General features: G+C 53.7%; 1 protein-coding gene across 1 annotated transcript; it reads left to right on the top strand.

Moving 5' to 3' along the window:
• The first annotated feature begins 1,144 nt into the window (after positions 1-1,144).
• Positions 1,145-6,940, top strand: LOC147602054 (uncharacterized). The gene is made up of 5 exons (XM_086744426.1): positions 1,145-1,189; positions 5,137-5,411; positions 6,190-6,304; positions 6,570-6,743; positions 6,830-6,940. The coding sequence occupies exons 1-5, from the start codon at positions 1,145-1,147 to the stop codon at positions 6,938-6,940; spliced, it is 720 nt and encodes a 239-aa protein (XP_086600552.1).
• Positions 6,941-11,215: the final 4,275 nt, after the last annotated feature.

Raw genomic sequence — 11,215 nt, 5'->3', positions numbered from 1 at the left:
AAAATCAGTCCTGCAGACGTCTCCGAGAGGGAGCACGCGTCTGTGTCCTTTTCCTCTGCAGAGGCTTGAACCATGATTGTGCTCAGAGCAGGGACTAGCACTGAGCTACTGGTAATCATCAGTTACCAGACTCTTGCTGCCTTTTCAGAGCAATCCTCCTGGTGCTCAGGGCAGAAGGTGCTGGGTGAGCTTCTGGTAGCCAGGGAAGCTTTGCAGATCGCACAGAGATCCGATGGATTTGGAGCTCGCCAAGGGGAAGGGTGTGAAGGAGTGGGCACAAGCTGGAGCAGGCGGAATCCCTCCTCAACCTAAGGAAAAACCTTTTCTTTTCTGAGGGTGGTGGGAGAGCGGTGCCAGGAAGCAGGGTGCTGTGCTGCTCCCTCGGGGACGGGGAGCCAAAGGGGCTCCCATGGCAGCAGGGCAGGGCCCAGCCTCGGCCTATCCGAGAGAGGGGAGCAGGGTTGGGCCAGGGCGGGCAGCCAGGGCAGCAGACAGCCCAGAGGGACAAACAAGTGCCTGCAGAGGCAGCAGCTCTGCGGGCAAGCCAGGAATTCAGGCCAGGCCGGGCTGGGGTTCAGACCCACGGGTGGCAAGCAGGGTCAGACACAGCCCAGTGATGGCCAAGCAAGGCCGCGGGGAGGCCAAGGGCAGGCCGGGAAGACAGCCTGTGGGCTGGGGCCTGCACCAGTGTTGACGCGGAAGTCACGGACACTGCACACGACCAATATGATCAAGGAAATGCCGCTTTATTGTTGATACATCCCGGTTAATATAGCCCTTCTAATTCCCTATCATGCACAAGCTCTTTACTAATTGGCTAACTAGATCATGCACGCGCTCTTAGCTAAAATATGATTCGTTAAGTCTCTTTGTTCATGCGCACGGTCCTCTCCACCTGCATCCTGCTTCACGTTCTGCTTTCAGTCACGTACACCAGCCTTTCCTCCTCCTTTCAAGGTTGCTTCATCATTTTCTCACAGACGGCCTCCGCGATGTCCTTGAAGCCTGCTGCTCACAAACATAACAACTCCTTTTGGTCTGGATTGTTCGCTAAGTGTCCTTGATTCTCCAGATATCCAACACACCAGCGTGGTCCGCGGCCAGGCACAGGCACAGCTGAGACAGAGCTGGAGCCAGCGACGCCATGACAGAGCTCAGGCAGGGCCTGGAGGCTTCTGCCTATGCCTCAGTGAGCATCTTGGGCCTATGGGCTGGAGGCCCAGGGGCCTGGGGTGGGGCTGGACACCCTGGCTCAGCCTGCTGGTGGCTTATTTGTGCCACAGAGAGGTTGTGGAGTCTCCATGCCTGGAGATGCTCCAAACTGGACGTGGCCCTGCACCACCTGCCCTGGCTGACTCTGCTTGGAGCAGGGCGTGGACAGACTAGATGGATGAGATGAGGTCCCTTCCAGCCTCAAGGATGCTGTGCTTTCAAGGCCCAAATATCTCCAGTGACACGGAAGTTTCACGCTGCAGGCACTGTTTTATTGGGCTAGACGTCCTGCCCGCTCTAATGCGCGTGTCTGACCTGAGCTGTAACCGTAGTCTTCCTTGGGCTACATGCAACAGACAAAACAACTGCAGACTGTATCCAGCGTCTCCAGGCACAAGGATGGCAACAGCCTTCTCGGACACCAAGTCATCTTGTGATGTGTGTTGCCGCCAGTGAAGAATGGCCATAGAGTTAGCCAGGCAAATCTTGATTTCCAAGCCCAGGTCATGAGGAAAGAGTCTTTGGGGACTTCTCGAACTCCCCAGCCAGCAGGTCCTCATCTCTTCTGCACACCTTCAGGAAAGCTGCTGAGAAAGTGCCCTAGAGGCATTGGTGTGCCACCCTCTGGGTGGTTGGGCCAAGCCATGCAGTGCCACCACTCTGGAAATGAGGGCTACAGCAGAAAGAAATGAGTCTCCCTCTCTCCCTCAGCTGAAACAGTTTCCCTAGGTAGTTCCCTTTGCTGCTGCAGAAATGCTTTTGTCAGTGCAATGCAGAAGGCAGCATGAGGGAAGCCACAAGCAACTAAGAGGGACAGCTTCGTAAACCACTGACAACAATTATGCCATAGCCTCAGGCAGAGCGAGAGGACCCCTGTGACACTGGTTGCTCACCAGGCAACACCAGCTGTATCATAGCTCTGCAGGGTCAACTCGCCAGAGTTGTTCTAGTCTCTCATTGGGCTTTCCGCTAAGAGCTTGCCAAGCTGACATTCAGATGCATTTTTATACTTTTGGGACTTCTGTTTCCCACAGCGCAGTTTGAGACCTGCAAGTGGAGAAGAACCATCATGCTTCAGGTCTGGCTGGGCTGCAGTGGAAGCTGACAGCTATGGAGGTCCACGTGGCCCAGACCCCACCTCTGCAAACACAAGCAGGTAGCTAGCTAGGCATTGCAACTTTGACAAGACACTCTTTCACAAATACACAAAGTGCACTTGGCAAAACCAGACTGACATAATGCTCCACCTCCTCTCCAGGCAAACACCCTTCACACTCGTGAGTTAACAGATGTCCTGGCTCTAAAACCAAAACGGCCTTTGGAGGACACCAAAGGTGTCTTCAAACAGTAAACCGCACCCATTCTTCGCATACTTGAGAAGGAGAGCTCTGCCAAGGAACACTGCTGCAAAGTCCCAAGAAAGGGACCTTTACAGGTCCCTTCTAACCCTAACTATTCTATGATTCCCAAGGCAGCAGCGAGCTCCGTGGTCATGTGTAAGCGGAAGAAATCTGGCTGCTCAGCAGTCCACTCAAAGACTCCTGAGCGCAGCACTTGCCCTGATTTTGCTGCGGGGCAGGGGGAGACAGCTCCAGTGACAAGACAGCATGAGGCAGGACCAGACTGGCTCTGGCCCTCGCTCCTCCTCCTCTCCACCATCAGGTAGCTGCTAGGCATTATGTAGCTTCCGAACTCCCACACAAGCAGTTCAAAAGGTCTGACTCAGGATCTCTTCTCTAGCTGGTAGCAGGTGGCACAAGGGAACAATACATCCAAACAAACACCAATATTTTTGGTTTGCATGTCTTGCACTGGTTCTCCCCAGAGAGCGAGTGTCAGTGCCAGAAGCAGCCGGTGGAAGCGCAAGAGTCTTTTCTCCACGCAGGAGACTTTCTTGGCATAGCACTGCCCCAGCCACCCTCTGTGTTCTGCAGCAACAGCTGAACAGAGCACAGGAATCAAGTGCAAGGGAACATTTTCTTTTCTTGCTATCCTGACAACCCCCACAGCTGCTGCCAGTTCTGTCTGTCCTACACACATGGCACTGCTGCCTCCAGCTCAGCACTCGGGCGCATCCGGAGCGCAGGTTATGCCGAGTCCCTGAAGGACGCCACAAAGAATAAGGAGAGGGAGCTAACTGCTTTCAGGAACATGCAGGGCCTTCTGACCTCGCCTTGTGGAACTGCGGGTGTCCAAGAGCTGGAAGAACGCAGGCAACGATAAGGAACCAACACAGTGGAGCAAGGCTTCGCTTTCTGCCATTGTGTGAAAACAACAGGACTCTCTTCTTGCGCCCCAGCGAGACAATGCTACACAATTTTCAAAGATGCTTTTGGCTTAGATGAGGTCCTTTCACACTCTTCTTCTGAGATTTGTGCTCTGGTGGACTTCTGGGAGAAGGCCTCTACTTCTTTTTCAGGCTCCAAGTTGGAAAGGCCAGGCTGGAAGCCACAGTCCGGCAACAAGCCAAGACCATTGAAGCCCTTCAGAAAGAGCTGCCAGCCTCTGCCTCAGGAAGCTTGTTGGAGCCTTCCCTGAAACCGTGAACAGGAACGCCTGTGATGTCATCTGCAGAGCTTTGTACCGTCCCGACTTGAAATTTCCCAGCCGGGCTAATTCGGGTGTTGGTGTCAGTGTAAAGAAGGTGCCTTTGCCCATGGCCAACACGAAGCAAATGAGCCTGGGCAGGGCTCACGTGCTACACGCACCTGGCACTGTGTGCCGAGGAGCTGACGCACGTTTTCCTCGGGATCGCAGGAGCTGAGCCGCCTGGCAGGAGAGCACGCCGGGGGACTGACGCGCGGATCAAACTCTACAACTCGGAGAGCCTTATAAAGCAGGCATGTTTATTTGGCGCCGGGTGCGTGGGGGATCGCTCCTCCAAAAGCACACACACCGACAGCACATTTTACCAAAAATGTATACGGTGCAGGTATACATATTCATAGGATTGCACAATACAGACATACATATGCATGAGCGAGGCGGGGTTATTCAAAAACACTTGCGTAAGCATTTCAGATCTGTGTCTGGTGGTCGTTCACTTCTTCCTCCAGATGAACTTCAGTCATTCACCCACGCTCTCCTTTCACTGGGTGATTTCAGCAGTTTCTTAACGACTTCTGACCAACATTGCAGCTCCCGTTATCCTGTCCTTTGCTGGACGTATCAGTCCTCGACAAATACCAGTTTCTGGACAAATACCGGTCCCTGACAAGCTTAAGCGAGTTTCAATGCAAACAGGATCGTTAGGCGTTGTCCAGCAGACAGCGAGCCTCCTGAATCAAGCAATATGCAGACAGTTACTCCCCTACATCAAGCAATATTTAGCAGAGAGTTAATTCCCGGTATCAGGACATGTGGCCACGGCAGCGCGCGCGCCTCGTCCCGGCGGGGTGCGCGTTCACACCAGCCCCGACGGGGGGGTCACTGCGAGTGAGGGCGAGAGCCAGGCGAGAGACCGCCCGACGTCCCCGCCCGCCCGAGCCAGGCGCTGGCCGCCTCCGGCTCCGCTTTTGGGGACCCGCAGCCCCAGGCTCCGCGGCCACGCGCTGAGGGCAAACGCGGAGCGGGCGAGGCGAGGGCCGCTTCGGCGACTGCCGCAGCCCCCGGCCGCGGGGGCGCCCCGACGCCGCAGGCAGCGTAGACTCCGCAGTCTGCGTACACTTACGGAGCCTCCAGCCAGCCTGTCACCCTGTGACGCCCCCGCCGCGCCCTCTGTGACGCCCCCCGCTGCCGCTGGAAAGCCGCCCCCGGCAGCCGCCGCCGCTCAGTGCTGTCGCCGCCGCGGCGGGACCGGCAGCGCGTCTCGGGCTGGCAGCGTCGGGGGCTGCGAGCCGCGGCCGCCGCTCGGGGCTCCCCTCTCGGCTCTTGTCGCCCTCTCTCCGCCCTCTCCCCGTCCCTTCCCGTCCCGGGGCTCGCCAGAGCCCGCCGGCCGCCTGCTGCGGCTGCTCACGCCGGGCCGGCCCGCGCCCTCGTCCCCGCCGCAGCATGCAGAGCCTCCGCGGACTCTTCAGGAGGGGGCGGCAGCGGCCGCCGTCCGGCAGCGCTCCCGCGCCCGGCGCCGCCGGGGCCTCCGAGCAGCGGCAGAGGGGCCGGGGCGGGCTGCACAGCGCGGCCGCCGACGGCGACCTGGCCCAGCTGCAGCGGCGCTGGTGGCTGAGGAGACTCCGCATCAACGGGCGCGACGCCAACAAGCAGTAAGGGCCGGGCACTGCCCCTAGCAAAGCTTCCACCCACCCCGGCTGCAAGAGCCGGCAAAGCCCAGCGGGGTCGCAAGCGCCCTCGGAGCAGGGCCGGCTCCACAGCGCTGGCCTTGCCGGAGGCCTGCCCAAGCTGGGACCGGAGCCGGCGGGTGCTCCGCTCCGCCCTGCCCTGCCCTGCCCTGCCCTGCCCTGCCCTGCCCTGCCCTGCCCTGCCCGCCTGGTGCCTGTAGTGAATCTTGTGTGCGGCTCAGCAGGCCTTCGGCCAGGCACAGACGGCTCCTTTCCTGTCGCCAGACTGAGTGGCTTGTTTGAGCAGGGCACGGCTTCCCCTTGCTGTTACAGGTCCCATCCCCTGCGTCTCTGGGCACGCCTGGCGCGGGACTGATCCGGGGAAAACCCAGGGCCTTGCGCAGTCTCCGCAGACTTATGCAGCCTCCGTAGACTTCAGGCTGCCAAGACGCGGTCTCCTTTTGCTGGCCTGGGTGGCTGGGCAGTCCTGCTGGAGGCCTGGGCACAAGAGCCTGCTTGGGCAGGTTCAGTGACACAGCTGAGGAAATGCCTCCTGACTCAACTGTCCCCTCTTGGGGACTTCTCCTAGACAGCCCCAGGCTTTGGGTGTGCAACTGCTGCCACCGGCTCTGAACAAGAAAGCGTGCTTTCGGCTTCCTTTTGGCAGCTGAGCTTTGTGGCCCCATGTGGCGAGTTCCACAGCCTGAAACCATGTCTTCAGCTGTCTCCCTGTGACAGCTAACTGAATATCTTTAATTCCTAGGACGCCTCTGCACCTTGCTTGTGCGAACGGCCATGCAGATGTCGTTCGCTTTCTGGTAGGACAGAAGTGCAAGCTAAACCCTCGCGACAACTATAAGAAGTCGCCCCTGATGAAGGTACGTGGAATGTGTTATGCTGTTGTACGTTGGGCTTATCGATTACGCGCTGAGCGATACGTACCTCGCGTGACTCTTTACATAGGTCTGCATAGAATTGTATCCTGTGATTCTACGAAACAGGCAGGTTGTAGTCAGCGGGGATGGGGCATATGTTGCCTGATCTTTGCAGACGCTCGTACTTCCCAGTGTTGGGAAGATGCGGGAGTTCTGACAGAGAGAAACGTAGACGTTGGAAGTTATTCTGCCTTTGTCTTGTTTCCAGGCAGTAGAGCACCGGCACAAAGAATGCGCAGCTATTCTGCTGGAGCACGGTGCCAACCCTGACCTCCACTGTGCCAGCGGCAACACTGCCCTTCACCTGGCTACCATCATGTCTAGCAAGTCGCTAGTGGAGCTGTTACTTGAGCACAATGCCCATATCGATGCTAAGGATGATGTAAGCTTGGATTTTGCGTAAGGCTCCTCTTCTCAACACTTGCTTGACTTTTCTCTGTTATTCTAAGGAGATTATATCTCTTTCAGTTCGGGTACACTCCGCTTGCTGTTGCGATCACGAGGCGCTGTCAGGAGATGATTGAGTTGCTTCTTCAAAAAGGAGCTGACGTGCACGCTCAAGATAAGCATGAAAGGTGAAGGCTTTGTCAAAAGTGCGCACGGGACTCCTTAGCATTGTTCAGGCTGGACTGATGGGAGGCATCGGAATGAGCTTTGCAAAAGAACCTGGAGCTGCGCAGAAGGAGCTCCTTCTGCGTGACTTGTGAAAGCAGGCCCGCACCCGGCGGCTCTCTCACCTCAGGGGACGATTGCCGCACTGAGGACTGCAAGAAAGCGTTGGCTGTGGTGCCACCGACGCACATGCACAGACTCCCCTGTCTGCTCTGGGCAGGTGGTTGGCCTGGAGACCTCCTGCGGTCCCAGCATCCTGAATTCTCTGATGCTTCCGTGTGTTTGGCTGTGCTTTCACTCCAGCTCTAGGAGAGGGGAAACGAGTTGTTTGGGAAGCAAAGAGGGGCTGAAGTAATGGCAGTGCAATGTCTGCAGAAGCTGATGTATTTCCTATCATCTCTTGGATGCTTTAGGACCATTCTTATGCTTGCTGCTGTTGTTGGGGATATGAATATCATACGACTACTTCTTCGGCATGGTGCTGATCCTTCTCAGAAAGACGTGTTTGGTTGCACAGTTACGAATTATGCCGCAGTATCTCCATATGCTGAGTAAGTGGTTGACATCCTCGTTAGAGCAGCTGCACTGACAGAGTGTCCGTGCTGATGTAGGGCCCTTTTTGGTGCCATCAGCAGGGTTGAATGAAGTGTTGAGACCTTTGTTGAAGCCGGGCTCAGTGACATCTTCTGATGCATCTCTTTCCCTGTCAAGAGTGGATTTGTAGGTTGAGGAAAACTTTCCCCCACAGTTCTCCCTGAGAATTCTCCCAAGTGTGCTGCCAAGCTTCACTCCACCAAACTGACTCGCAACTACCTGCCTTTTGTTTCAGAGGGGATCTAAATGATATCCTCTGAGTTCAAGCATGTTTGAGGGTTGCTGTAGCAAAAGAAGATGGTCATTCCTTCCCTCCAGGCTTCTGGCACAGTACCAGTCTTGTGCTAATGCACCACTTTGCACAGCAGCCTTGGTCAGGCGCACGGTTTTTATATTTTCTTTTCTTGTTTGTTTGGGGTTTTTTTGTTTTGTTTCTAGTTCTGCTTACGAGGCAAACCTGAAAGTGGTCTCTCTCCAGATCCCCAACTGACCCTCTGCCAGGGTTGTTAGAAGATAACACCTATGCAATGTACTGAACCCCTGCAGTGCCTGGAATGCAACCGCAGTCTTTGTTGGGCTCTTGATATCCCACCTAGGAGGTCTGTAACCTCTCAGGTCCTCACACCAACCATGGGAATTTCCAAACCCGTTCAAAGTCAGGACTGGGTTTGAGGAGACATCACCCTGGCTTGAAAGGTGACGAAGTGTTGCTGCAGCGTTAGGATAGCGTCCTGCTGAGGTAGAAGCCTTGTTCTTAGATGTCTGTCTGCCGGGGGACTTTTTAAGCTTCCTGGCCCTGGAAATGGAGAGGAGGTGTAACTCTCTGCAGATGGCTAGGAATATGTGTAGGATGGCTCACGAATGCCTGTTGCTCTTTCAGTAGAGCGTGGATGAAAGTGTGTGGGGGGGTGTGTTTTTACAGAATGCATTTCCTTCCCTTCTGTATATAGCACTGCAAAGCAACTGGAAGAATATGGGCGCTGCAAAAGGACGGGAGATTGTTCTGCGGGAGGCACAGAAGGCGCAGCAGTACTTGACAGCTCTTGCTCTGGGAAGCCTGCTGAATTTCCCTTGGGCGCACCTGCACTGGCCACAGCAGGTAGGATCCTTCACCATGAAGGAGGTGATGACGACAATGCACTGTGGCCTGCAGGAGAACGCGTAAACGCTGACTGGAATGCAGGGGTGGAGAGATGTGGAAAGGCAGATTGAAATAGCAGCTAACAGCAGCAACGTGCTTCTTACACCCTCTCTAGGAGTCTTGCCAGCAGCAGGAGCACAGCAGGAGGAACAGTTTGATTCCCCTTCTGATTATGAGGTACCTTCTCTGAAGGGAAGGCAGTGGGGCCCCACTGGCCTCCCTTGCTTTTGGTCTCATTTCCCTCTGCTTCAGCTTCCTCCGCACGCTCCGAACCGGGACCTTGCCATGCTGTGCTGGTTTTCACGCCTGTCTTAATTTACACAGTCAGATGATGAAGGTCCAAGTATTCGGCCAACCATTGTCATGGTTACAGCGGATGTCCACCACGGAGCCCGCTGGGAGCCAGTTGCAGAGGAGCCCGGCAATGGTAATTTCCTGATGGACTAATGGTTACCTTTGTAAGCTTCTCTGGACTGAAGCGGACAGGGAAAAGCAGAGTGAAATAAGCACTCACAGCAGCATCGCGTTTCTTTCCTCTTTCGTAGGTGACTTGCCAGCGGCGGGAACAGAACAAGAGGAAGATGAGGATTCCTCTTTTGATTCTGAGGTAGAATCCTAGACCCAGAATCATTGTGGTGGGAAAAGTCCCTGAAGATCATTGAGTCTAACCACAAATGTTACACTGCCATGCCCACCCCTAAACCGTGTCCCTAAGTACCACATCTATGCATCTTCTGAACACCTCCGGGGACGGTGACTCAACCACTTCCCTGGCCAGCCTGTTCCAGTGCTCCATAAGCCTTCCAGCAATGAAAGCTTTCCTAAGAACCCAGCTAAACCTCCCCTGGCCCATCTTGAGGCCATTTCCTATGCTGCTATCAAATCCCTCTTGGGCAAAGAGAGCGACGCCCACCTCACCACCACCTCTTGCAGTGAGGGGCCCAAAACTAAACCCAGTGTTCAAGGTGTGGCCTCCCAAGTGCCGAGTCCAAAGGGACAATCACTTCCCTAGCCCCGCTGCCCACACTGTTTCTCATACAAGCCAGGATGCTGTTGGCCTCCTTGGCCAGCTGGCCACACTGCTGCCTCATATTCAGGCACCCGTCAAACAACACATGCGCATTACCGGGCGATACACATGCGGGCGGTGGGAGGGGGGTTACGAGGGGGGGGGTGGGTTGGGGGGATAGGGCTAGATTTCTCGGAACCAGCTCTCCATTCACGTTTTGCAAGACAACAGGAGTTGCCTTGCAAAATAACGGGAAGCCATTGCTCGGGTGGTGGTTTGCTGTTTCAACAATGTTCAGACAAATGTTTGACACAGTCTTTTACACCACCCCGTGGCTCAACATTGTTGCCTCAGAGACGGAGTTCCATGGTGGCATAAATGATAGAGGAAAGGAGAAAGAAAATAATAAAAAAGAGAAGAAGAATAAAAGAAAGAAAAAAGATATATGCAATTCTGAACATTATTGTTTATCATTTAGTGTACAAAGAGATATAAATGCTAGATACTTCGATTTAATTAACAATATCTTATCTAAGTAAATTACAAAACCAGAACATTAACATATCAACATTTATCTTACAACTAAAAATTTGTCCCAGGCCAAGTTTGAGGCTTATGGCTCTGGGGGATCAGAAGAAGCAAGTAATTGTTTACAAGGACAATCATAAGATAAACAAAGATAAACCACCAAAACTATAGCAATGCACAACATCATAAACGCCTCAAGATAAAGCACCATCAAAATGTTAAGCATTTTGTTCACTTCTGCAACCATTTCTTTTCTTTGGCAAAACAGTTCAGTTTTTGCTTTTTGGTGAGGCTGGCGACCAAGTCCTCGTGGAGCTTGTGGCTGTGGAATTCTGGCCCACCGGAACGGGGGTCTGGATACACAGCAGGAAAATGGATTTCCCTGCCTCCAACTCAGAGCACAGTCAATAAACAATGACACTATAAATTTGCTGTCAATTTTATATCACCCCGTGGACCCATGGTGGTTCCAAAAAGAAAAAAAAAAACCACAAACCAAAAGAAAACAAACAAAAAAAAACCCCAACCAAACAAAATCTCATATCTTTCCATCGTCTAGCGATGTTGAGACATTAATTAACCTTTTCAGTCTCTATCACCACCCTGTGGCTCAGCATCGCTCACCAAGGTTGAAGGGGGAAAAAAAAGAAGAGGGAAGGGGGGGTGAAGGGACTTAGTTATGCTTATAATATACGTATGGCCACAAAATGGGTTTCTATTGTTGTATGATACGTTGAGGGGTTTCTTCATTTTTAATATCGACCACCCCAAGGTAACATACCTTAATCCAGGTCACATATAGCAATTTGTGGATATGATGTTCACAGATCCAATGATGTCAAATAACCTATTCAAAATCATACATATAACACAAATAAAGATTAATAGATTAACCATGACTATAGTAATCATCAAAACCATAGATTTAAATATCAATAATATTTTTCCCACCCCGTGAGTCCCAATATTT

This window comes from Chlamydotis macqueenii, chromosome 1 (assembly GCF_036417535.1).
Source record: "Chlamydotis macqueenii isolate bChlMac1 chromosome 1, bChlMac1.mat, whole genome shotgun sequence".
Classification (NCBI taxonomy): Eukaryota; Metazoa; Chordata; class Aves; order Otidiformes; family Otididae; genus Chlamydotis; species Chlamydotis macqueenii.
Note: the sequence above shows the minus strand (reverse complement) of the source record. Positions and strands in the feature narration are given on the sequence as shown.

What these genes read in the sequence shown, in the direction of transcription:
- LOC147602054 (XM_086744426.1), top strand. Translation starts at nt 1,145, where the DNA reads ATGACAGAGCTCAGGCAGGGCCTGGAGGCTTCTGCCTATGCCTCA. An exon ending in AGGCTTCTGCCTATGCCTCA is followed by an intron (nt 1,190 to 5,136) that starts GTGAGCATCTTG and finishes GGGGCTCGCCAG; the next exon opens with AGCCCGCCGGCCGCCTGCTG. An exon ending in AGAAGTCGCCCCTGATGAAG is followed by an intron (nt 6,305 to 6,569) that starts GTACGTGGAATG and finishes TCTTGTTTCCAG; the next exon opens with GCAGTAGAGCACCGGCACAA.